Below are 25,714 nucleotides of genomic sequence, written 5' to 3'. Positions count from 1 at the left end.
ACATTGCTAGGGGAAATCTTATCAAGTCTATCCTTGACTCCCCCTCCCCTACTGTAGTTTGTGCACATAACAAATGGGTATATACTGCTTTGGTTTGGAATATAAACCTCTCCTCCTCCAGCTTAGCAGAACATGAGATCAAGTGTGTTATAATTAATGGACTTGGGAGATCTGGGTTTAAATGTTTGCTCAGCCATGAAACTCATTGAGTCGGGCATTATGTCACACCTCAAGTAGTTGTTGTGAAAATAAAAATGGCCAGAGCTCAAGTGTACTCTGCTGAGCACTTTGGAGAAAAGATACACTACAAACGTGAATAAGCATTTGTATTGGGTGGGTTATGCTGATGGGTGTGATTAACAGAGATAATATCTATTTTTATATGCTTTCTTTTTTCCCTAGAACTTTAATACATGTTGTATAATACCTTTTCTGCCACCCTGCTCTTCTTTACGCAAGGTTCGTGTTAGGTTGAACATTGTCTAAACATGCCTATGTCTTTGTTTTGACTTTGTTATACTTGAGGAAATTCACCTTTTTTGTAATGTTATAGGGAAGTTCGCACACTTTGGGAAGCCTTGTTTCATAGTACTCCACCTACCGGCAGATGCTCAGATTGTTAAATTTAGTCTGTTAATAAAATTCAGAGGCAGTTTTAGACTATTGAACTGCACAGGAAGCATTTATTTGGATCAGTAGTACTTTGTAGAAAATTTTGTTTACTAACATTCAAGTTAAAGAGCTTGTATGGCTTTTTATATATAAAAAGATGTTCCCAAATTAAATTATGTATTCCAGATATTAGCACTTTACACTCATGGCAAAATGAACAAAATGAATGAAACAACTGGAAGATTCACCAAAGGAAATTTATAAGAAATGAATTAGTGAAATTCTAAATAAGTAACTTTTCCAGTAAGATTAAAGAAAGCATAATATTCCCAGAGGTATTCAGTATCTGACTCCCTGCAAGAATGAGTATATACCATGATGCCATCTGCAGTAAAAGCAGAAGCACTACATTAGTCTTTAATTATTATTTCTGTAGCAGCTGAAGAAGCCTATACAGCGGTACCTCGGGTTACAGACGCTTCAGGTTACAGACTCCACTAACCCAGAAATAGTACTTCGGGTTGAGAACTTTGCTTCAGGATGAGAACAGAAATTGTGTGGCGGCAGCGCAGTGGCAGCAGGAGGCCCCATTAGCTAAAGTGGTACCTCATGTTAAGAACAGTTTCAGGTTAAGAACAAGACCTCCAGAACGAATTAAGTTCTTAACCTGAGGTACCACTGTAATTTGTAGTCCCCTTTCTTACAGAGTGCACACAGAGAGTCTCCAAACAAGTTATTGTGCATTTAAACATTCACTCCCTTTGAGACTCATGTAGTTTATCCCAAAATAAGGAACATTAGTGGAAAATAAACTGATTGTTGTATGATTGTATACAGTGTTTTTTTCGGGGGGATGTGGGGGTAAACATACCACTAAACATTTTGTGAATCGAAGTTTGGCCTCATTGAGGGGCAGTATTTCAATATGAGTAGGAAAATGAGAGTACCCCTAAACAATTTTTAAAGAAAAAAAGCACTGATTGTATATTTCTATTTCCAGAGGGGTAGCAATGTTAGTTTGCTAAAGCAAAATCAACGAAGTCTTGTGCCACCTTAAAGACTCACACATTTTGTTTATAGCATCAGTTTTCATGGACTCCAGCACACTTCACTTCATGCATCTAATGAAGCGGACTCACTAGGTTCGTCTTAATTTTAAGTTAATTAAATGTCACAAAGCCTTACACTGCAACCCTATCCCCCACCTTCAAATCACCCTCATTTAGTTATGGGACGGCAGGTAAAAGGACTGCAGCCTAACAGAAAAAAAATCCTATACATAAGTCCCATTGAGTTCAAGGGAGCTTACTCCCAGGTAAACGCATATGCCCCTGACTGTAGGAGTTTTTGAATGAATTGGAAATTGCAAGGGGACATCTGCTTCAGGGAAGCGACATTGAAATGCACTGGGTTGCTGAAATAACGTCTGCTGCTGAAATAAGGCAGCATCCCGACTCTGTAACTAAAGAAGGTCAAGTCTAAAACAACGCGCGCACAGCCCTTCCCTAAGAAGAGCAACTCTCCGCTCGTTGTCAGCCCGGCTTTATTTTGTCCTGCTTCCCTTGCCGTCGGTCCTCGGGAAGTAAAGGCTTCCTCAGCCGATGGGATTCTGGGAGTTGTAGTCTCTTCACCCCAGCCTGCTCTGTAGACGCCCAGCTGTAGGGGCGAGCCTGGGAACTACCGCTGGCATAGGCCGGTGTGTCCTGCCGCTAAGATGGCGGCTCCCTTGGTGCTGGTGCTCTTGGTGGCCGTGACAGTTCGGGCCGTGCTGTTTCGCTCCAGCCTGGCCGGGCTCATCTCGGAGAGGGTAGAGGTCGCGTCCCCTTTAAATGCCTGGAAGCGAGGTGAGAGGCCTGAAGTTAGGAGGGGGCGGCAGGAGGGGTAGGCGGCGGGAGGTGGGCATCTTCGCCCGCTCCTGGGGTGGCTCCCTCGAAGGAGGGGACCCCAAGCCCTCCTCGTGGGCTGCCTTCTGACGGCCGGACCCAGGACCTCTCGTGGGAAGGGGGGTGGGCGGTCTGCCGCCGCCCTTCGACCTGTGCCCTGGTGCTAAGCGCTCCTTGGGGGCGGAGAGGGTTTCAAAAAGTGCACCCGCGGGAGAGCTTGCCAAAAGGGCTCCTCTTCCCATTGAATGGCAGAAGAAGCCTTTCTCCGCATGGATAAACAGTACTGTAATTAATGGGGGGAAACTTCACCTGTTGAATTTTTCCCCCCAAATTTTTTTATTGATGTTCCTAAAAAAAAAATAAACAAACAAATAAACAAACAAACATAAATCTCAACTGTATTTTAAACCAAACTTAGTAACATTGTTAAGTGACTTCCTCTCACCCCCTGGTTGAATTTCAGTGTACAGTGGTACCTCGGGTTACATACGCTTCAGGTTACATGCACTTCAGGTTACAGACTCCGCTAACCCAGAAATAGTGCTTCAGGTTAAGAACTTTGCTTCAGGATAAGAACAGAAATCGGGCTCCGGCGGCGCAGCAGCAGCAGGAGGCCCCATTAGCTAAAGTGGTGCTTCCGGTTAAGAACAGTTTCAGGTTAAGAACAGACCTCCGAAACGAATTAAGTACTTAACCTGAGGTACCACTGTATATCATTTTAACGGTTTTCCAAAACCAATATTCTTATAAAATTAACTTAATCACTTAGCATATTTCTTTCTTTCCAATACAGCATTAAACATATTAATTCATCATATTACATATTGAAATCCTAAGCCTATCTGGTATTTGCAAGCTTTTCCAATTAATTTGTTGAATTTCTTTTTAACTGTTCTTCAAGTCCCAAGGGCACAGGAGTTTGCAAAGTAAACGAAACAAAAAGAAGTAACTCTGTTTTCTCTCTGTACAATTAATGTCTGCAGAAAAGGGCCACGTGGTGTAATAGGAAGAGGGCTCTTCTGCGCAACAGAAAACAACCTGCTGAGCTCTAGTCAACTGTTTGCTGTTGTTAAAGAGTTACAATTAAAGCCATTCAATTTTCTTTTTACTTTATTTCTGTCCCCCTGTTTCCCCGTGATCAAATACCACATAAGGCGCATATAACATTCAAGGGGTGTTTACCCAGCTGCTACCATCAAAAGAACTGGTAGCTAAAAATATGACTTCTCTTTGTAAAACTTCTGTTATAAAAGAAATAATAATTTGCTTTCTCTGTGTTAGTTAATAATGGAAAACTCTGGCAACTGGAAGTATGTCATCTGACAACTAGTGCGATGTTATGTACCAGTTATATCAGACATAGGCAAACTTTGGCCCTCCAGATGTTTGGGACTACAATTCCCATCATCCCTAGCTAACAGGACCAGTGGTCAGGGATGATGGGAATTGTAGTCCCAAACATCTGGAGGGCCGGAGTTTGCCTATGCCTGAGTTATATGAAATGCATATGTATGTATGTATGTATGTATGTATGTACACACACACATAAAATGGTCAGCAAAATTTTCAAAACCAAAAACAATTCAATTCAAAATGCTGTTTTTGACCTTTCAAGTGCATGCGACAGCAATACCTGAAGGATCACCTCTCCCCATGAGGACCAGCCCATGCCCTGCGATCATCATCAGAGTGTGTGCTCTGTGTGGCCCACCTGAGAGAAGAGTGGAGGGTGGCAAAACAAGAAGGGGCCTTTTCAGTGTTGCCCCGCCATCTGTCGAATGCTATTTTCAGGAAGGTGCTCCTGGTGCCATTTCTGTCAGTTTTTAGGTGCCAGGCTAAGACTTTATCCAGGGCTTTGGTTAATTAAAGTTGTCTCCTGTGGTGGTGCTCATCAATTAGTGGGATGGGTAAGACTTTGCCCATATGAATTTACTCTTGGATGAGAATTTCTATGTCTTGTGTCTTTCAAATTTACTCTGGTTTTAAATTGTTTTTATATGCTGTGATTTATTGTTGTCAATGTCACTTTAAGACTTTTTAATGTAAAAAGCCAGTGGCGTAGCGTGGGTTGTCAGCACCCGGGGCAAGGCAAGTAATTTGCGCCCCCTAACCCGTGGCTTTGCGCCTCCTAACCCGTGGATTTGCGCCCCCTAACCTGTGGATTTGCCCTAACCCCAGATGTTGCGCCCGGTGCGGCCGGCCCCCCCTGCACCCCCCACGCTACGCCACTGTAAAAAGCAACTCATGAAACAGAATAACTAATAAAATAATAATATATAGGATATGTTTAAGTGGTGAATTTGTGTTTGGATCTATATAAGTGAACCATCACTATTTTCAATCTTGGGCATTTAAATATTTAAACCAATAATAGTGATTTTGCATGTTTTTTTCAGTGGTTGAGGGGCTAGCCTTACTTGATTTGGGTGTGTCTCCATATTCTGGTGATGTATTTCATGAAGTAAGTATTTAGTGATTCATTTTTATAAAATACATTGAAATGCTATTTATCTTGGAAATTCTGAAGTCAAGAGGCCATGGTAACTGATGTGGAGGGTCTTTGAGACACTGCACAGAATCCTGTTACTCCCTTCTCACTTCTGATAGGATGAGATGGGATTGGCTGGTTTTAACATTTTGGCATCTTGCTAATTGGTTATTTCTGGTGATTTGTCATCCTTGGGCAGAGCAAAGGTTGCATTGTCCTTGGTATATTTTAATTGCTGCAAAAAAATTGTTAAGAAAAAGGTATCTAATAAATTTACCGAAGTTATATGTGCACATACAGTTAGTGTAACAGGGCAGTCTGGGGAATGGAAGGGTTGTCTGCATCTTTCATATCCTCATCCAGCTTTTCCTCAAAGTACTGTGGAAGTTACTGAATCTCTGAATCTCAAGTAACTGATACTTTTGCTCTGGTTCTCAAGTAATTTATTCTTTTATTCTGTTGTTATTCACTCTGGAAGTTTATTTTCAAATGAAAAGACTGCTATAAAATATTAATTAAAATAAATGAGCCAATACAATTCCACATTGTGAGTGAGAATTGCATACAGGGAGCTTACAAAGATCTGTTCAGACTGGTCCAAGACTTCCTGAGGCAAAGGTCAAGATGTCTCCTTGTTTCTGGTGCGTCCCCCCTGGGACCCCCCTTGCCCTGACCATAGGCGCCCCCTTCTGGGAATCTTCTGATTCGCTGGAGAAGCTCATGGAATCTCTCGGTCCACTGTCATACTCCCCTACGCTGCCCTCGGATTCTTCCCCTTTGCTCTCCATTTCCTCTCTCCCCAGTGCTCCTGCTCCTGAGTCCCTGACAGCAACCTTTCCATGTTCAGTACATGAGTTGACCAGTCTGACAGCTGAATTTTATTTCAACACTGGTGATGGTACAATGCCAGCAGTAGCAATTTTAGGGCAGTAGGCTGGCTTAGGAGTGCAGGCCAGGCCATGTGACACACACAGCTCTGTCTTCCTATATCCTGCTGCTTCTGTCTGCTCCTCAGAACTTGCCGCCTGAAGTGGCTGCCTTACTCTTACTCTGCCTTACATTTAGAAGACATCTGAAGGCAGCCCTATTTAGGGAAGTTTTTTATGTGTGACATTTTAATGTATTTTTAATCTTTGTTGGAAGCCACCCAGAGTGGCTGGGGAAACCCATCCAGATGGGCAAGGTACAAATAAATTATTATTATTATTATTATTATTATTATTATTATTATTACTCTACCTAATACTAGGGTTGGCCCTACTCCCGTTCCTCTGATCAACTTGATACAAGGAAGGAAATACCCAGGGGGTTTTTTTTTCCCCAGGAACAGTTTTCCATAATTATAGTGGCTATATAAACTTCTTTTGGATGGGAAATCCTATTTGTCCAGTGTAAACTCAGAGGATTTGTTGTTATTTGTTAGCCTGAAGAAGGCAGTAGCTGACCTAACTATGCATTATCATTGGAGCATGACTGGAAATGTAAAAGCAATTGGTGTTTGCTCCGTAAGATAAAAGGGATGCGGGTGGCACAGTGGGTTAAATCACAGAGCCTAGGACTTGCCGATCAGAAGGTCGGCGGTTCGAATCCCCACGACGGGGTGAGCTCCCGTTGCTTGGTCCCAGCTCCTGCCAACCTAGCAGTTCGAAAGCACGTCAAAGTGCAAGTAGATAAATAGGTACCGCTCCGGCGGGAAAGTAAACGGCGTTTCCGTGCACTGCTCTGGTTCGCCAGAAGCGGCTTAGTCATGCTGGCCACATGACCCGGAAGCTGTACGCCGGCTGCCTCGGTCAATAAAGCGAGATGAGCGCCGCAATCCCAGAGTCGGCCATGACTGGACATAATGGTCAAGGGTCCCTTTACCTTTACTTTTTACTGTAAGATAAAATTGAAATTAGGCTGGTAGCTAAAGTGCAATCTTATGCTTGATGGGGGAAGGGGCAGAGCTTTCTAGTTTGGCCCTATATGCCACCAAATTACTCCTTATGCAGATAGGCTCTATAACTTGGGAGGGGAGGCAGGAGATGTTCTCCACCTATTCCCATCCCCAACACTTTCAGAGTGTGAGGAATGCTTGCTTGCCTCTTCACCAAAATGATATTGAAGGGCAATTGGTTATTTGTTTTGGAGTGGGGGGCAAAAAGAGGGGCACAAAAGAGTTATCCTCCCCTTTCCTCAATGCTTGTGAGTCCCTTCTTGTAATATTAAAGGCAAAGGCACAGCTTCTCCAAAGAGGAGGCTGTGGGGCTGTTCGAGTTGCCTTTGGGAATAACAGTCCTCTTCCTTGCCCTTCTTTGCCCATGTCAGTACAGTGTTTATACCAGAGGTCAGCAGACTTTTTCAGCGGGGGGCCGGTCCACTGTCCCTCGGACCTTGTGGGGGGCCGGACTATATTGGGGTGGGGGGGGGAATGAATGAATTCCTATGCCCCACAAATAATCCAGAGATGCATATTCAATAAAAACACACATTCTACTCATATAAAAACACACTGATTCCTGGACCGTCTGCAGGCCGGATTTAGAAGGCGATTGGGCTGGATCCAGCCCCCAGACCTTAGTTTGCCTACCCATGGTATATACTCTTGTGGGGCACTTAACAAAGTACACAGGAAGTCAGGAGCAATCATAAATGCCACATCCCCAACATCTGTCACGGCTGCAGCATTGGTCGAGTCGCAATAGGTTCCTAGCACAGATATGAATGATAGGTGGATTAGTGGCTCTGCATTACATGTCATGCCATACTCTGAAGATACCACGGGTTGCATTCAACTAAACTTTACTCTGAGTAGACCAATTGAAATTCATGTAGGTCTGTTAATTTCAATAGGTCTGCTCTGAGTAAATGTTAACTCAATGCATCCCTAAGTAACACAATTATATGAAGCTAAAGTGTAGATTTTGTGTCGTTTCCAGGAAATAGTGTGTTTGTTTGTTTGTGTTGCTTTGATTTGAAAGCAGTTTGCTCAGGTTAATTGTATTTCTCTCTTTGTTTCCCCCCTTAGACTCCACTAATAATATACCTCTTTCATTTCCTGATTGATTATGCTGAGCTAGTATTTATGGTAAGTATTGCTTTCATTTTCATCCACAGCTCAATTGCCTCTCTTTCAGAGCTCATTCCTTGTTTCCTTGTTTTATTGAGCATGTAGAGTACACTTTCCTCTCTCTCTCTCTCTCTCTCTCTCTCTCTCTCTCTCTCTCTCTCGTACTCTTATAAATTCATACACACACACACACACACACACACACGTGAATTTCTAAGAGTACAAAATACAGAACTGAAGAATAAAAAAGAAAAAAGTGAAAGAAAAAGAAGGGGGAAAGGAAAAAAATTAGATATATTACATCAACCCATAATTTTTGTGAACCGCCCTGAGACCTCCAGGTATCGGGCGGTATATAAATTCAATAAATAAATAATTCTGTTCCATCGACTTCCCATCCATCCTTCCATGGCTCCCGAAAGTTTCCCATTCCTGCTGCATATGCTATTTTTTCCCTAACTATTGAAACATTCAAATTCTACAGTACACTTTCCTAAACAAGGTGGTAGTTGTAATTTTTCCTCCAGAAAGCCTTTAATTATATGATACTCTGTTGACATGTGGCATATCTTAGAATGGATTAAATCTATACATATTTTTTCCTTAAAAAAAAGTTATCATGGGATGGTTGCTTGCCAAGAAAGATAGAAGTGGAGAGTTTATAAATCCCAGCTTTATTGCTTTTTATACTGCCTTAGAGATAGTGAAGAATCCAAAAATTAGTAATTTCCCATTACTTTTCCTGGTATTAATAATTTCCTACCAGAAGCAAGTGCAAAGGTCTGGTGACTTCAGTAGGACTTCTCCCATGTTATAATATTGGAGTTACAGTAGTGTTTGTACGCCAGATATGAGTAAAACAAATGATCAGAGGTGTGGCTAATTTTGCTTGACTTCATGGCATTCCTGTCACGGCCAAGTTTGGATTATACTTGCCCTTACCTGTTTCCTATGCATAGTGGCCGAGTGAGATCACACCTTCCTTTCCTACATCTGATACCTCTGGGGTGTCCTTTGTGGGTGTCATGTCTGAATGTGGTGTATATGTATAGCATTCATTGCATACAGGCCAAAATGGCATAGACTCTGCACGTTGGGCCTATATGCATTGCATTTTACAGGTGTGCACCATACTTGTTTTCTCAGTTGTGAAATTGCTGTAAGATTCTAATCTTAATTTACCGTGTGATAGGGGTTTGCTGCTTCACAAACAAATACTTCTGCTATCTGGTTCCAGTCTTACCTGAATTTAAAAAGACCCACCTGTGATAAATTTTTCTTTTTCGTTCAAAGTATCAGGTCACAGCTGCAATTAACACACAATTAATATGATGGCGTGGATGAGCTCTGAAACAGAGTTTGTCAAGCTGTTCGAACTTGTGTGGGACTTGATGAATGAGCTCCACTGTTGAATAGGTTCTCAAAATGCTCCGTTTCCTAGATCCTTCCAGGGAGATTGATGAGCCAATCATATTGTGTTATACCTGGGACTGCCTTTAAACATGATCCAGAAACTTTCGTTGGTTCAACATAGGGCTACTAGATTGTTAACTCTGGGACTGGCTGATATGATCACATTACACCAGTATTTTACTATCCGTGCTGACTTCCAGTCTGTTTCTAGCCCAATTCAAAATGCTGATAGTGACCTTTAAAATCTTAAATGGCTTTGCGCAGCTAATTTGAAGGATTGCCTGCTCCCTAGAGGCCTTTCTCTGCCTTTTCTACAGGTACAATTGGGGTTTGGTGGGTGACCTCCAGAGAGAGGAACAGCTATGGAACCTCAGTTCTAGACTATCTGCCTTACTGCCACCTGGTGCCTGAATTGTGGGCTCTTTGGCGCCAGGCAGATACCTTTGTTTTTTCTCTTTTTTTCAATCTTAAAATTTTCAGGACTTTTAAGATCTTTTGAATTGCTGTTGTTTCTCATTGCCAGTTTTTAATCAGTATTTATTCTTCTGCTGGCTTTATACTGTTTTGGATTTTATGCTTATGCAGTATTGTGGGGTTTTTTTATTTTGTCTTTTTACTGTAACCCACCTGAGGTATACTGGGAATTATACACTTGAGATGTATATTTTTAGAACCCACCTTATTTCTGTATTTTATGTTGCGTTAAACTGTTCTTAATAATGCGTCTTAATTGTTGTAACCTGCCCTGGAATCTTGGGTTGAAGGGTGGGTAGTAAATTGTAGTTGTAATAATAATAATAATAATAATAATAATAATAATAATAATAATAATAGGGTGCTGTATAAATGAATTAAAAATATATAAATCAACTCATCATAATTTAAACTTGCAGGTAGAAGAATACAATTTTAATGTTTTTGGCCCATGATGTTTGCATTCCTGAACATTACAAATCACCTCAGAAGCCGATGTTACTTTAAAAAAAAAAACATTTTGTAAAGTAACATGTTTCATTGTGATCCTTTACATTCTCAAGTGTTTTCATTAATATTGGTGATTTTTTTTCAGATTACAGATATGTTGACTGCTGTCGCTCTCTATTTGGCCGTTCAGGATTACAACAAAGTTACGGTAAGTAAACATGTGTCATTTGTTTATTTGGTTACTGTCCACATTGATAGGGCATTTGCTGTGTGTTGTCTTCTCTTTCCTCATTTTTCTTTCTAATAAGCATTTTCCTTACTTGTTGGGTTACCCACCTGCTATGTGGTGTAATTTGCGCATCTGTTGTGTATGAACATCTGCTCCCACATATTGAAATTTACTGTCACAGATCTTCACAATAGTTACATTATTTCACAGTCATTGGGTACTGAAACCACACACACACAGAGAGAGAGAGAATAAGAGGAAAGGAAGACAATAATTGGGCAAGAGAGGGCAAAAGGCTGCATTTGACTCTGCTCATGAGCTCCACTTTTGTTACGTTGCTGCTGGATTTGCATCCAAATGAATTTTTGCAGCATGATGTTGGAGTGGGAAATTAGCCTTTCTTAGGCACATGGCAATACCTGCACCCACTCTTCTCGTTTTTTCAATGCTGACTGCAGTGCGTGCCTCATGTGCAGTAAGTAGGCAGTGCAGACAAGGTCATACAGCACTCACTGCTTTTCTTGCTGTTCCCCTTTGCCTTCCCATTGCATGAGCTGTGCTTAAACCAAGAAGCGTTTAATTGACTATAGCTTTCCATTTCATCCAAACTGGGAGACTATAGTTGCCAGTGCCATAGCAATCCAGGACATTAAGTCCTGGTTTGAAGTTGGGTTAATATTCTAGCTTGCTTGGAAGCTGGTGACCATAGTTTCCCAGTTTGAACGAAAAATGGGAAACTATGGTTAATTAGAGATGTTATGGTTTGTTTGCTCACAACAGAAAGCACAAAGGGACTGTGGGTGCAGGGGAGAAATATTTTAAATATTTTGGCTTCAAGGTATGATTGTCCCAACTCAGCCAGTCTAGTCTAGTATTCCAGCAGGACTGATTAATCCATACCAATCCCTTTGAAATACCATTGAACGGAATATGAAACTAAAAACCCTCTCTGGAAAGGAGAGGATAATACTTTCCTTATGCTCAGTAGAAGAGATCCTTAATATAGATTGATATGCCCATTATCTTGGTGAATCATTTTCCAGTACAAATAGGAGGCAGAGACACACAGTCAGTATCCACCCAATAAATCTCAATCTAGATTGTGACTTGACCTTTTCCTTATTAACTCATGAAAACTGAAAGGAAACTACAGCAGCTGTAATGCTTGCAATTCAAGCAGTTTTGAATGCTCTCTTCTGAAAGGTCAATATTGATTTATCTAGCGAGTGATATTTTAAATATATAATTACATTAATATATTTCTAAAATTGTTCTCAAATGAATCTGATGCAGTGTTGAGGAGGGAAACTGCTGTGGTTTGTAGATGTTCATGTCACGCAATATACGGTCGTTCTGCCTGTGAAAAGCTAGTAACAAAAAAATCTAAGTACTAAGTTTATAAGCTTTGGGCTATAGTAAAAAGAAATTTTCTTCAGGCAGCAAAATAATGAGGCTCGGTAACTTATACAAATACAGTGATTTGTGACATCTCATTTTTCTTTCCTATCCAGTTTAAGAAGCAAAAGCTACTAATAGAACTGGATAAATATGCACCTGATGCAGCTGAGCTTATTCGGACCCCCATGGAAATGTACTATATCCCTCTCAAGGTTGCACTGTTGTAAGTATTGCCTTCAGTGGGTAAAAATCTTCTAATACACAGAACGTTTGTTATTACTAATTATATTGGCTTGGATCCAGAGAAGTACTAGTGGAATCTTGTTCACACAGCTGGGCTTTCCTGTCTCCTCATTCTGTCAAGCATACCATCTCCTAACCAGCAAACTATGGTTTGATTAAGACAGGAAATAATGAATTATGCCCTGTCCACGAGGGGAAGGGAGGCCTGGGAAGGAAATGGCATAGAAGCCCACTGCTCATTCACAGTTCTCAAAACTATGTTTTGGAGCATTGTCTGCTACACAACCATCCTGTCCATTCCAAAGGTGCACAAGACTGTTATGGTTTGTGGTTTCCCCCTCTCTTTCCCCCCAGTAAACATTTCTGCCCTTTCCTTCTTGTCCCTCCAACAAGAGGGAAAGAGAATGAGCTTCATGAACCCAATGAATAGTGTACTACCTTCTGCTAAAATTGCAGACTTCTTTCCCAAAACTACCTTCACAAGTTTGACTTTCAGAAACAGAGAATCTCTCCTTCCTCCTGCCCTGATCCAATTTCTTGAAGGAGCTGCCTAGGGCTTATCCCAGGATAGCACCCAAGGAAAGGGCTTTTAACTCACACACCTTATCTTGCTGTGTCTTTATTACTAATAGTTTTATTATAATGGTAATGATTCACCCAGAATCTCACCTACTGAGCAATAATCTATCTGTGCGTCCCTTTTGAGCCTAGTGAAAAGAAACAACTGAATTGTTCATTTTTATTATTACTAAGGAACTGTATCTTAAAATAATTAAAAAGAACCATCCTCTGGAAGATATACAGTGATGTGTGTGTGCTTTTTAATCTTGTAATCTCTCAGCCGCTCTAACTCAGCTGTGTTCAAGGCTTGCAACACCTCCCACAAAGCCTGCCACCCACACAGTTGCAATCCAGCCCATTGTAAGTGTTCTCCTGTTAGCACATAATTGTCCTTGAATCATCTTCTCTGTGTTCCCTTAATTTCTTTAATAAAACCTATTCAGTGGCAGACCATATTTTTTCTTAAAGATGTTGCATGCTATTTTCTCCCTGTTTTTACTGTTTATCCATTACCAAATGTGGAAGGACAAGTATTAGTAATTGTATATTAAGAAATGGGGCCGCCACCAAGGTGTTACTCATCTCTCAGTAAGACTGCTTCTGTTCAGTGTGCCAGCCAGCCAGCCATGCCCTCTTCCCCCAGGCCATTCCACTCAGTCTTTCCCCAGTTTTCTATTTTTCTTTTCTTGCAGAAAACTGAACATGCTCAGTCCTTATTGAGCTTTTCTGGGAGGGAGCTGCCCCTTTGGGGTCTTCCTGTACTCTGGCAAAACTCAGGGTTTCCCTGCGCATTTTGATACCCCCCTTTTGTTTCTCAGTGACCATTGTTAGCTACAACAATGTTTTAATATTCTGTTGGGAGCTGCCCAGAATGGCTGGGGAAACCCAGCCAGATGGGTGGGATATAAATAAATTTATTATTATTATTATTATTATTATTATTATTATTATTATTATTATTACTACTACTACTACTACTACTACTACTACTACTACTACATTCATCACCTGAATTTACAATTAGAGGGAATGATAGGTAGGTGAAGTCTCAAGGTCTGAAAGGCTCGCAGCCTGACAGTGCAATCACATACACGTCTGCTCAGAAGTACATCCCACTGGCTTCATTCCCAGATAAGTGTGTACAAAATTGTAGTCTTAGTCAAAAAGAATATGCATAAATGAAAGAAGAAATGCATAGGGGGAAAGGGAAAACATAATCTTTCTAATACTTCATCAACCTGGTTCCCATGTAACGCTAAGCCAAACCATGATGTATCTTACGTAAGCAAACCTTGGTTCCCAAAGAGAACATGGTGGCTACTCTGGTCCTGCTCTGGTCCTATCGCTACCATACTGTGAGCTAAGCCATGCTTTGGGTCAGGGTTACATTTGACAGTGGGCTGATGGTTTATCTCCCCCAGACAAACCATGATTGCTGAATCATAGGAAACAAACTTGGCTACAGCTCATGGTTTGTCTTGAGTCACATACTCTGGTTCAAATGTAATGCTAGGCCAAACCATGGCATAGCTCACAGTAGCGCAGCTTCAGCAGCGAGACCGGTGGAGGAGCAAAGCAACCATGATCTTTTCTTTAGGAACCCACACATTTGCTCGTTTGCACTACTAAACCATGGTTTGGCTTAGTGTTGCTTGCAAACTGAACGAGTATAAAATATATCAATCCAGCCCTTTCAAACTCACATTTTTTAGTTCCGCTACATATAAAGTTTCCATTCCTCTACCCATCCTAATCTCACCCCCTGCCAATCTCACTTTGCGTTCAAAAGGTCAGTTTCCCTTATTACATCATCATGCTTCCGAATGAGATTGCATTTTAAATGTACTCTTTCTCCTCTAACATTCTCCTTTCCCCCTTAGACTCTTGTAATTGTCTTGTACTGTGCTGGAAAATAGGTTTGTCTGCAAGGGCAGTACTTAACTTGGCAGGGTCCCAAAGGTACCATTTCAGTTCAGGGTCTTGGATGACAAAGCATGCACAACCCAGAAATAAAAAAGAGATGGCAGAATCCTGATTGCTTGGGGTTTGTTTTAACTCCTTATCTGCAGCTGCTTATTTTATACAGTGCCCTTAATGTACAGAGTAGCATAAGCAAAAAGAAAAAGTACAAGTCTCTACCCTAAGCAGCTTATAACCTCCTTTTGATGAAGGAAAAGGAAAGGAGAAGCTAGATAAGCAAAGGGTGAATGTGCAAATACCATTATGCATAATTAAGGTTTGTATCGGCTGGGGATGCAAATACAGGGTTAGGCCAAAGGTTTCACAGAAGAGCTAGGTCAGAGGATGAAGTGGGAGATAGAGTAGGCATTCTGGGACCTTGACTTTGCATTTTTGCTCTTTTCCAGTTATCTCTTGAATCCATATACTGTGATGTCTTGCGTTGCAAAGTCCACTTGTGCCATCAACAATACCGTAATTGCATTCTTCATTTTGGCAACGATTAAAGGTAATTGATGTGGGGGAAATGGGCATACCTCTCAGTTTTTCTTTTTATAACATTTGAAAAATGTGCCACTTTAAATGCGGAAAATAAGTGTGTGGTTGTGTTTGAGCTGTCAGGCAAACCAGATCGCAGATAGGTTTGTGGTTCTGCAGTCTTTGATGTCACAACTGAAAACCTTTTCGGTCTGAAGGCCACATTCGCTTCTGGGCAGCTTTCTGAGAGCCACATTGCCAGTTGTGGGCAGGGCCAGAGGCAAAAATGGACGTCCGCTTGCGCAATGGGTCTTCATCCCGCCCCCCCACATGCCCCCTGAAATTGGTTTGGGGTGTGTAGTATTGTCAGGTTAAAAGCACACAGAGGGAGGAGAGGGAAGACCATTCCGTCGGGCTTTCCGCAATGCTTACATGGAGGGAATGTTTGTCTTAGCACCCTTCAATCTCCTTTTTTGACCAAATGCTTCCATTTTAGAAGCCCGTTTGACTATGGAAATTCTAGTGATTATCAGCTGTCGCAATTATTTTGTTTTCCTGTTTTGCAGGTAGTGCCTTGCTCAGTGCTGTATTTCTGGCCTTAGCAACATACCAGTCCCTGTACCCTCTCACCTTGTTTGCACCAGCCGTTCTGTATTTATTGCAGGTAAACATTCTACAGGAGGAAAAGCTATGTTTTTAATACGGCTTCTCCTATCAACCATCAGCAAACAGAAGCTGATGCAGCAAGCACAAACTGATAGGTACCACAATGGCACCGGTTGCCAACAGTTTGCAAGACTTCCTTGGGGGCAGACGGCTCAAACTGGAAAGCAACCTGCAAGTTGTTTTCAGCTCACCTTGGCTGAGACAGAGCACTCTTCCATTCTCTCGTGGCCAATGTTACTGAGCAAATTGTGAAACGCCAGGCATTTGCCTGTGCTGATCTAGCTAAAGTGGGGAGAGTTTTGATGACTGTCTTTTCTTCTGAATCAACTAAGTCTAGGAAGGCCCTACAGTTGGCAACAATTCTCTTTCTTGCCCTTCTGTAGAAGATGACAAGCATCCAGCTTCTCTTTTTCTGAATGTTGATCTGAGTCCTTGAGGGAGTCAGATGCGGTTGGAATCTTGAATTGTTCATGTATCTACACAGCCCTGTAAAACAGATTAAATGAGGTTCTCAGTCAGAGGGCACAGGATATTTTCCCAAGATTTGGGGATTGATAATAAAATTTTGCAAACCATTTTTTAGTGGTTTTTAGCCCATTGTTACCCTACCATTCCCAGATATTTAGGATTTTGCACTATTATTAAAATACAAGTGCCTTCTGTATTACAGGCGCTCTTCCATAAATATGCAAACCCTGATCTGGAAAAGGTGGGTTTTTTCATATTATATGTTTCCATTTCAAAAAACTTACTTTGTGATGTTGTTTCTCCCCCAATAGCGTCAGTTCATACCAGTGAAAATGAAAAGCAAAGGCTTCTGGCTTTACACCATGCAGTATGCAGCTCTGTATTTGGGAAGCCTGGTGGTGATTATTTGTCTCTCATTCTTCCTCCTCAACTCTTGGGATTTTATTCCGTCTGTGTATGGTTTCATGTAAGTAGAACTTGCACTGGATCTATCCATCTATAAAACCACCGTCCCCCTTAAGAGCTTCTTATTGTACTTGTGAGTTCAGAACACAAAACAGTAGAACAATTAAAATATTGAATTAAGCCTCCTGTTGTTAAAAGATACGTATGTTTGTTCAATGTCATGTTAATTAGGGGTGATTCATTGCTGGGTGAATAGCATAACTTCATTTATCTGAATGGTTTGGAAGATAAACAGTTTGGAAGATGGTTTGGAAGATACTGGATAAACAGGAGCTCAAGTAAATTGATGTACAGTACTAATTATGTAGCGCTGTACTGGCATTTTAACTGAGGAGCATGCAGTGATGTTTGGATAAGACGCATTCATAAGGCTGAGATTTGTTATAATGGAGATCCTGTAAATTAAGAGAAGCTGTGTTCAAAGGCTCTTTAAGAGCAGTTGTGTGCTTCCCATACACATCTGATTGGCCATGGAGACAACAGAATAGTGGACGAGATGGGCCCCTGGCCTGATCCAGAAGGACCATCTTATATTCTTAATTCAAGTAGTCACAATTCCTGGAGAAAGCCAATGTCTAAGAGGAGTTTAGATTATGTGTGGATTAAACATGGCTCAATGTATTAAATGCTAACAAGAAAGGAAAAGCAATAAACAATACCCGATGTTGCTCTGCTTGTTGCATCCTTTAGGTAAGCATAGCTTCTGATACATAGCACAGTCAGTAGGGCATGAGACACTTAGTATCAGGGTTGTGGGTTTGAACCCCACATGAGCAAAAGGTTCCTGCATTGCAGGGAATTAAAACTACATGACCCACGTGATCCCTTCCAACTCTGCAATTCTGTTATTCTATAAGGAGCACTGCCTCAAAGGCACCAGTTCTTTGGACAGGTTATACAGAATGTGCTTGCACACAGTGGGAAGGCGAGAAGCCCCACAGCCTCCAGATATTCCAACCTGAAATGTTAGAAATGGAAAGATGTGGAACTAAATGTTTGCCCCCAGTGCATTGTGTTGTTGTTGTTCCTCAGAGTCATTATTGTTTACCTAACACAGGACAACGGTGTTCCTTGAATAAGCCAATAGGTGTCACTGTTTTCCCACATAAATAAATTTGTGGTTGAAATGGAACTGCAAATGCCATAGTGAAGATAATGGGGGAAAGCCTAGCTTTGGGTGGGTGGGAGAGGCAATGCTTTGTTTATTTTTTATAAAAATATATGTATTGCTTTTCAAACCAAATTGTTCCCAAAACAGTTTGCAAATATATATACAAAAAGCTAAACCACAGTTCAGTGTTATAACTAGATGAAAAACCAGACCTTTTAAATAGTCCAAAGTACTGCTAAACCCAGCAGAAACTGACATGAGTGTGGCAAAAAGAGAGAGAGAGAGAAATACAGACTAGCTGCTAAAAGCAGCAGTAAAAAGATTGATCTTTAAGGCCTGTTTAGAAAGGATGGAGCAAAAGGATGGAGGCTTCCTAACTTCATATAGAATTGAGTTCTAAATTGTGAGGCCACAGCCAAGAAGTCCCTATTCCATGTTCACAACAGCCTATCTTTATAGGTGGGCACCTAAGTGGGCATCTGAAGCAGATTTTAAGGCGGGGAACGAGGTCCTTTAAATATAAGCTGGGTCTCAAACTATTTAGGGCCTTAAATGTCATCACGAGCAGTTTCAGTCAGGCTCATACACTGGTATAATATGGGTGTAATATGCTCCAGCTTCCCTGCCACAACCTGTGGGTAGGCAGTTATATTTTGCACCAATTGAACTTTCTGAACCATTTTTAAAGGCAGCCCCAGGTCTTTGTAATGTCTTTGTCTTTAACATGCTGCTTTTACTCTCAATTGTTCGTTGATCTACTGTTCTACTAAGCTGTATTTATACTCCCTGATTCTGACATTGTGCCATCCATTCCAGCCTTTCCGTCCCAGACCTGACACCCAACGTCGGCCTCTTCTGGTACTTCTTTGCTGAAATGTTCGAGCACTTCAGCCTCTTTTTCGTGTGCGTCTTTCAGATCAACGTCTTCTTTTATACTATTCCCTTGTCGGTGAAACTAAAGTAAGTAGACTCTCTTACTCTTGCCTCTCTCTTTGTTGCTGCTGCTGCTTCCTCAGTTTCTGCTGGCCAGGAGTGTTAATTTTTAATGCTGCTGACAAAAGCTTTTGCTGCGCAAGGTGGTGTAAAACCATCACCAGGAGTGATCACTGTTCTCTTCGGGGTGGGGGGGCTCTTATTGCTCACTTTAGCTTGGCTAATCCTTGTTGAACATCACTATTATTCTTTTAGCTGAAGCTTGGTTTAACATAATGCTGTGCGTGTAAGAGAAAAATGTGCTGCATTCTGCATAGCTGGCTTCATGTTTCAGCCAGAATCTTCAACTGCTATCCATGGTGCTCACCTGGACCATGAAGCCATAGCATGCTTACACAGCACATGCAATCCAATTTAAATGAGATGGAGCAAACATACGTAAGTTTTTCTTACAATTCTGATGCTGTGCTTACAATTGAGCCTTATTCGTTGTATAAAAGGGACTCTGCATATAACAGCAGAATTATTCAGTGTTGAGTTTGAGGTTTTAATTTAACTCCTTTATACCTCCTGAGGAATAATGGTGTAGCTCAAAATATGATCCCCTTCCCCTGGCAAATGCAAATTAAATAAAGTGACATAAACATTGCTTTGTAAGTATTATTTATTTATATATTAGAAATGTTGTGTCTTTCAAATAATTTGGAGCTACAGAGGATGAAAAAGATACGAAAGTATGGATGAGGTTTCATGTGTCGCAACCTGTTGTTACAAAACTATACACAGGCTGTTTCATCATTTAACTTATTGTTTATTGTTATTATTTAGGTATCTGTATGCCTCTCAAGTGGGTGGTTTGCAATAAAAAAAATTAAGATATTAAAATAAGACTTTCATAATAACAGTTCAATCTAAAAATCAGAGTAGTTATATTATGCTTAAGAGCCTAGACTGTTCAGAGTTGTTCAGCTCATAAATGTGCCACTTTGTCAATCTGTTTCATGCATCTTATAAAAGCATCTTGCTCGCAAAATAAGTAAGCTGTCTCTGAGGCGCTATCAAAGCATTGCCATGTTGTGTATTGATTTGTTGACCGTGGGTCAACAGAGGCAATTTGGTGGGACAGAGGGTGCATGTGGGGGCAGAAGGCAGAAACCCCACTGTGCAGGTGGAAGTCCTTATGCAGGGCTTCCGCTGATGGGACTCAGGTGAATGCTTCCCTCTGCAGCTATATTTTATCTGTATAAGTGCTGAAAATGAAAGCTATGAGATCAAACTTGAGAAATCACTATACATAGTTGTGCAAATCAGAACTTAAAGTCACTGTGGTTTTTTTTACTTGTCCTTGGAAGACCTGGGTTAAAATACCCTGGCCTCAGCCGTGAAATTAGCTTGGTAGCCTTGTTATCTCACAGGGTGGTTGTGAAGCTATAATGCAACGATGGCTGGGAAATGCATAGAAGCCTAGAAGCCTCCATTATTAAGTAGCAGTCTTGGGAGATCCATTTTGTCCTTCTTGGTTGGAGTCATGCCACACTCTGCCTGTCCCATGTGCTTGCAAAGCTAAGAATAGCATGGAAGGGATTCATGTGACCCCATGTTGTGACTGCAGTGTGATGGCACAATAGTCTCTCTCAGTTTGAAGGCACCGTCGTCTGCCCCTTTCACACCATGCTTTCACTTCCCAGCAACTGTGGTCAGTCTGACTTTGCCAAGGTATTTCAATCTAGTTTAATATCTCCTTTCCTCATCAACTGTAGCCACAACACATACTATAGGCCCAGTTTCACATGAAGTTATTCTGAAAAGGGATGCGATTGCCATTCAGTTTGTAGGCATCATCTTTGCCCTGTCGAAGTCAGAAGGCAGCCATGCTTCTGCCTGCTTCTTGCACAAGGACTCCCAGCGTGATGTATGGGAGGTAGAGCAATGGAGCCGGGCCATGAATCTTAGCGGGTGGCCTTGGGCAAGTCTCTCGGCCTAAGTTAGCTCACAGGTCACCCAGCTTGCAATTTATTGTGAGGATAAATCAGGACAGCTACATTCACGCCACTCCTGAGTTCCTTGGTGGAAGGGTGGGAGATTTATTTTATTTTTCCATTTCCTCCAGAGAGCTCAAGGTGACATACGTGGCTCTCTTCCTCCCCATTTTATTCTCCCGACAGCCCTGTAAAGTAGATAAGACTGTGAGAGTGGCTTTCAGTCAACGTAGGGATAAGAAAATGTTCTGTCAGGGCAAGGATTGCTCATTGTTCTATAAAATGTTCTCCTTCCTCTCTGTTCCCCTTAAATACGTTCCAGGGGTTCCTTCAATCCTCTGGAGAAGATTTGGGGATGGCACATGGCGCTCATTGGTGGAGGAAAGGGAGGGGATCTGCCTTTGCACAAGCAGAAATCCTTGTGCAAATATGTGGAATACTGTTCAATGGCTAACCCAAGGTCACCCAGTGAGCTTCATGGCTGATAAGGGATTTGAACCCTCATCTCCCAGGTCCTACTTGAAGACTTCAGCTGCTACACCACACTGGTGCAGCAGTCAGAGCTTCGTACATTGGAAGGGTACAGCATAAGAGTTTGCCCATCTCTCAAACTGTATTGCTAGACTCTCAAGTTGTGGTGTAGGTCTTTCTGCACACATGCACTCTGCTGCCTCTGTCATTGTCTACACCCAATTCTGTCCACCATGTTTCCTTACACTACCAAACCTGTACTCATGTTGAGTGCATATGATGTCATCTAATGAAATAATGGTGGCAATACGAAAAAAACTCATAGCTAGAGTGTATATATCACAGGTGAGGCTAAACTATGTCTGAATGCTGGAAGAAGGAGGGGGGCAGATTTTGTATTTTAAATACTCCTGGTGGCAGGGAGCACAAACCACAGAAGGCTAGGCTCCATCCTGACATGGCAGATTTCCCCAGGCAAAGATCTTTGATGCAGGGAGTGTTCAAACATTTGATTTCCACCCCAGTGTGAAATGGTGCTATCCCTGCCTAAAGGTTTTAATTTTGCTGTTAGAAGGCCAGCTGGTTACACTGATAGTACAGCAGCCTCTACCGTTCCTGCAGCATCTACATCATCCAGTTATTTACAGCCTTTTCTGTTTCCCCCCTCTAGGGAGCACCCCATTTTCTTCATGTTTGTTCAACTTGCCATAATTTCCATCTTCAAGTCCTACCCAACTGTGGGAGACATTGCCCTTTACATGGCCTTCCTTCCACTCTGGAGCCACCTGTATCAGTGTAAGTTATTTTGCGTTTTATTCTTTCCCCTCCTCCATCCCTAATCCGGTCTTTTTTGCCCACCTTGGAAAAGCCATTAGTGACTGCCATTCCTTGTTGGAAAGTGAGCGTAAAGTAGCATTTAAAACGACAGAGGAATGATTCAGCCAAAGTTCTAAGACCTTTTGATTTCAGTAGGAGAGAACCAAGCACATGCTTATGTTTCCCAGTGAGATCAATGGAATTCAAAAGTGATTCGTTTGTGCTGATCTAAAATTGGACCGGAGCGTGTATATGTGTGTGTGTGTGTTGCAGCTCAGAGCTCTGGCATTTCATCACTCTGGCTGTTCAGCTGCAGCTTGCAATTGACACTTGCTCTTCTTCTTTCTCCCTCCCTGTATGTGTGCAGACTGAGAATAAATCATTCTTCAAGATGGCTTTAATTGCCTGCTGTGATGACGTTGACAAATTCTAGTGATCCAGCCTCCTTTCACAACAGGAAGCATTTGTTTTTCTTCCTGGAGTGACTTGCTTGGGGGCAGGTTTTGTAATCTCAATCGTTCAGCTGTGGCTGACTGTATTTTGGATTAAGAATTTAACCTGATTCTTTTTTAGTTCACTTCTGAGTTCAGCCTGGATATGCAAGCAATTTTGGTAGGATCAAGTATCATGAAATCTAATTAGTTTCATCAGAATGCATAAAAAGAATTTTCAAAACCTCCCCAGTTTTACTTTAAAAATGTTTAAACTGGTTTTGTCAGTGAATCACCTTGGGAATTTTTTTTTATTTTTTTTTGTTAAAAGGCGCTATGTCAGAAGCAAGTAAGTAAATTGAAATGCTTCACCAACAACCAATATTATTTATGGGAATTGTCTTGTGCTGGCATGACTAGTGTGCCTGAAAAGTAAAAAAGGAAATGCTCTGCAAAAGCTATACAAAATGTTTCATTGTATTTTAAGACAGGAAAAGTTTGGTCCAAATTTAGCTTTCCATTCAGTCCCCATCTTTATTTATCTTCCAGTGTTATTGCTTAGACTTTTTGCATGTTGCACCTGCTCAAATAAAAAATGTGGAAGCGATGGGGTGGTGGCATTGGGAAATGAGTGCAGAATAAGCCTGTCAAAGCTTTCATGTGACACAGGAATTGCAGTTAATTATTTATTCTAACTAGAGGGATTTCTATAGCAGCTGTCTCTGGAACAACCCTCTAAATTAGTATCTGCCACCCCATTGTAGTTGGTATGGTACAATGCCAAGGACTCATTAGTATACCAGCTAACCACTTTTAATGACGCCTCTGCTTTTTGTTGCAGTCCTCCGGAATGTCTTCATCCTTTCCTGTGTGCTCATTGTTTGCTCCCTGCTCTTCCCGGTTTTATGGCATCTCTGGATTTACGCAGGAAGTGCCAACTCAAATTTTTATTACGCCATCACTTTGACGTTCAACGTAGGACAGGTTAGTAAAAGAAGGTGGTGGGTGAGGTTTAAGCAGCCCTCTTTTAAGTTCCTTGTAACAGATTTTGTACTGGACACAGAAATCAAATATCATTGGCATTACAGCAATAGGCTAGAAAGTGTTTGTGCGCGTTCATGTGTGTGCGTGCACACTCATGTGTAATATCTAGTGAAATCTCCAGAGTCGGAGGGGGATGTGTAAGATTTCATTGTTAAGTTGCCTCACACAGTTCCATGCCTGTCCCATGGGCCGGAGCTTAGTTGGAGAATATCTCCTTTGTATACAGAAGGTCCCAGATTCAAACCTCGGCATCTCCAGGTAAAGTCTGGAGGGACACTTGTCTTAAATCCTCAAGAGTTGCTGCCTGTGCCAGTTTTGACAATACTAAGTGGACCGATGGTCTGTCTCAGCATGAAGCTACTTCCTAAATTCCTATATAATGCCTGGAATAAATTTAATAATAATATAGTCAAGTATGCTCAGTTTGCATAATTTATTCATGTTTTCTTGGCGCATATTTTATGTTTAGTGCAGTCAGGGCTGCCTAGCTAGCATCTTAGCTTTGAAAAGCGATTTGTCAAAATGTGTTCATGTTGTGTGTTTTGTCCTGCATCTCCTGTCTCTCTTTTGGTCCCAGATCTATACGGCATAAGAACAAAAATGGGGAAGTGTAACTGCAGGATTTTGTTATCTGAATGCTTTTCATGTACATTCTGATTTGGGGCATGGCAGCTTAGAAAAGCAGTTGTTTCCCTTGTTATAGGTGGATTTTTCGATTTGGCTTGCTAGCTCCCTGGACCCATCTGCTCTTATCTGGCTCACCACATTTCACTGAGCAGCCAGGAGTGCTCCACTATTACTAAATGTTGGGTCACCAGGAATGGGAAGGGGCACCGCAGCAATCTTGCAATTGCTTTAGATCTCCTTCTTAGCTATATTGCTCACTGTGCTGGAGTGTTCTGTATCAGAGGTTCCGAATTTCCTTTGCATTAAGCAGATTTTGCTGTGAACTAGTAGGGAGCGGAGTATTACAGATGTGACTGTGGGCCTCCCATGGCATTGCATGGTATGTAAGCTAATGCCAAAGGGGTGTCACATAGTCATCTTTTGTTCTCCTTGTGCTCAGTACATCAAGGTAATAATCCACTTCAGTGGAGATTTTGGCTTCTAGACTAGGTCTTCTGTTACTCCATCTGTCTACTTTAATTGTATATTTCATCATTTGAAGCAACGCCCCTCTCCAAATTTCATCGTTGCATCTATTTCTGTTCCAACAAAAACAATTAAATTTCTCCCTGTTGCTGATCTCCTGTTAGCTTCAAGATAATTTCTTGCAAAACAGTTTGGTTTGATTTTTCTCCTGAAAGGTATTAAATGTTCATTTTAATATTAAAAGGGACATATAGTTGCTTTGCCAGTCTCTGGGGTTGGCAAATTGGTCTTTTGCACTGAGCATTCTTCTAACTTGGGCCTGCTTAGGGGGAAAAAAGCTGATATATTAAAGAAATTAGAATAAAAACTGTTGTGAGTGTTTGGTACAAAGGCAGAGGAGATTGTTAGAAATACATCACTTTCAGGAACCTCACTGGAGAGCAATAGGCCCTGAGATACTTATCCAAACTGCAGCTTTAAAGATATGGGGTAATTAGTGAAACAACAATTTTTCTGCAGTCCCTAACTGATATGTTATATACATACCACAGATTGTTATATACATACTCTGATCAACCTAGTTAAATTTAATTGAACTGCATATTGTGTGCATGAATCTTGTCAATACCAGTATTTAGTGAATGTGTGGGACTTACTGTCTGATAACTTTTACACTAAAATTTCTAACTTGAAAAGACAAAAATGACTGTGTTCCTCCATCCCTAAACTGCCTATGACATAGGCTTAGAAATAGCAAGATTGCAACGCAGAGTGAATTCAGTGTATACTTGTCCACTTTTTATTAGCTTTGTGGTGTCTTTTTTAAAGCATTTATTGTCTTTGTAACCGACTTGGTCTCCAGTGGTTCTTGCTTTAGATGCAAGAGGTTCTGGGTTTGAATCCCATATGGGACCTTGAATTGGAAAAAAAGAGGGTCTAAACTTCTAGAATTTGGGGAGGGGCCATAGAGCACATACATTGCACACTAAAGGATCCCTGGAA

The 25,714-nt window shown here is 41.4% G+C and overlaps 1 protein-coding gene across 1 annotated transcript in view; it reads left to right on the top strand.

Annotated features, from left to right (window-relative positions):
* The first annotated feature begins 1,944 nt into the window (after positions 1-1,944).
* The window catches only part of PIGU (phosphatidylinositol glycan anchor biosynthesis class U), a 28,224-nt gene continuing 4,454 nt past the window's right edge, over positions 1,945-25,714 (top strand). The window contains exons 1-11 of the mRNA XM_083618918.1: positions 1,945-2,456; positions 4,892-4,956; positions 7,991-8,050; positions 10,515-10,577; positions 12,110-12,219; positions 15,167-15,267; positions 15,803-15,900; positions 16,682-16,836; positions 18,763-18,906; positions 22,000-22,124; positions 23,418-23,560. Coding sequence (XP_083475044.1) covers positions 2,327-2,456; positions 4,892-4,956; positions 7,991-8,050; positions 10,515-10,577; positions 12,110-12,219; positions 15,167-15,267; positions 15,803-15,900; positions 16,682-16,836; positions 18,763-18,906; positions 22,000-22,124; positions 23,418-23,560 — 1,194 coding nt within the window. The 5' untranslated portion in view covers positions 1,945-2,326. The remainder of the gene's footprint in view (positions 2,457-4,891; positions 4,957-7,990; positions 8,051-10,514; positions 10,578-12,109; positions 12,220-15,166; positions 15,268-15,802; positions 15,901-16,681; positions 16,837-18,762; positions 18,907-21,999; positions 22,125-23,417; positions 23,561-25,714) is intronic.

This window comes from Podarcis filfolensis (genome assembly GCF_964270895.1).
Source record: "Podarcis filfolensis genome assembly, chromosome: 6".
Lineage (NCBI taxonomy): Eukaryota > Metazoa > Chordata > Lepidosauria > Squamata > Lacertidae > Podarcis > Podarcis filfolensis.
Note: the sequence above shows the minus strand (reverse complement) of the source record. Positions and strands in the feature narration are given on the sequence as shown.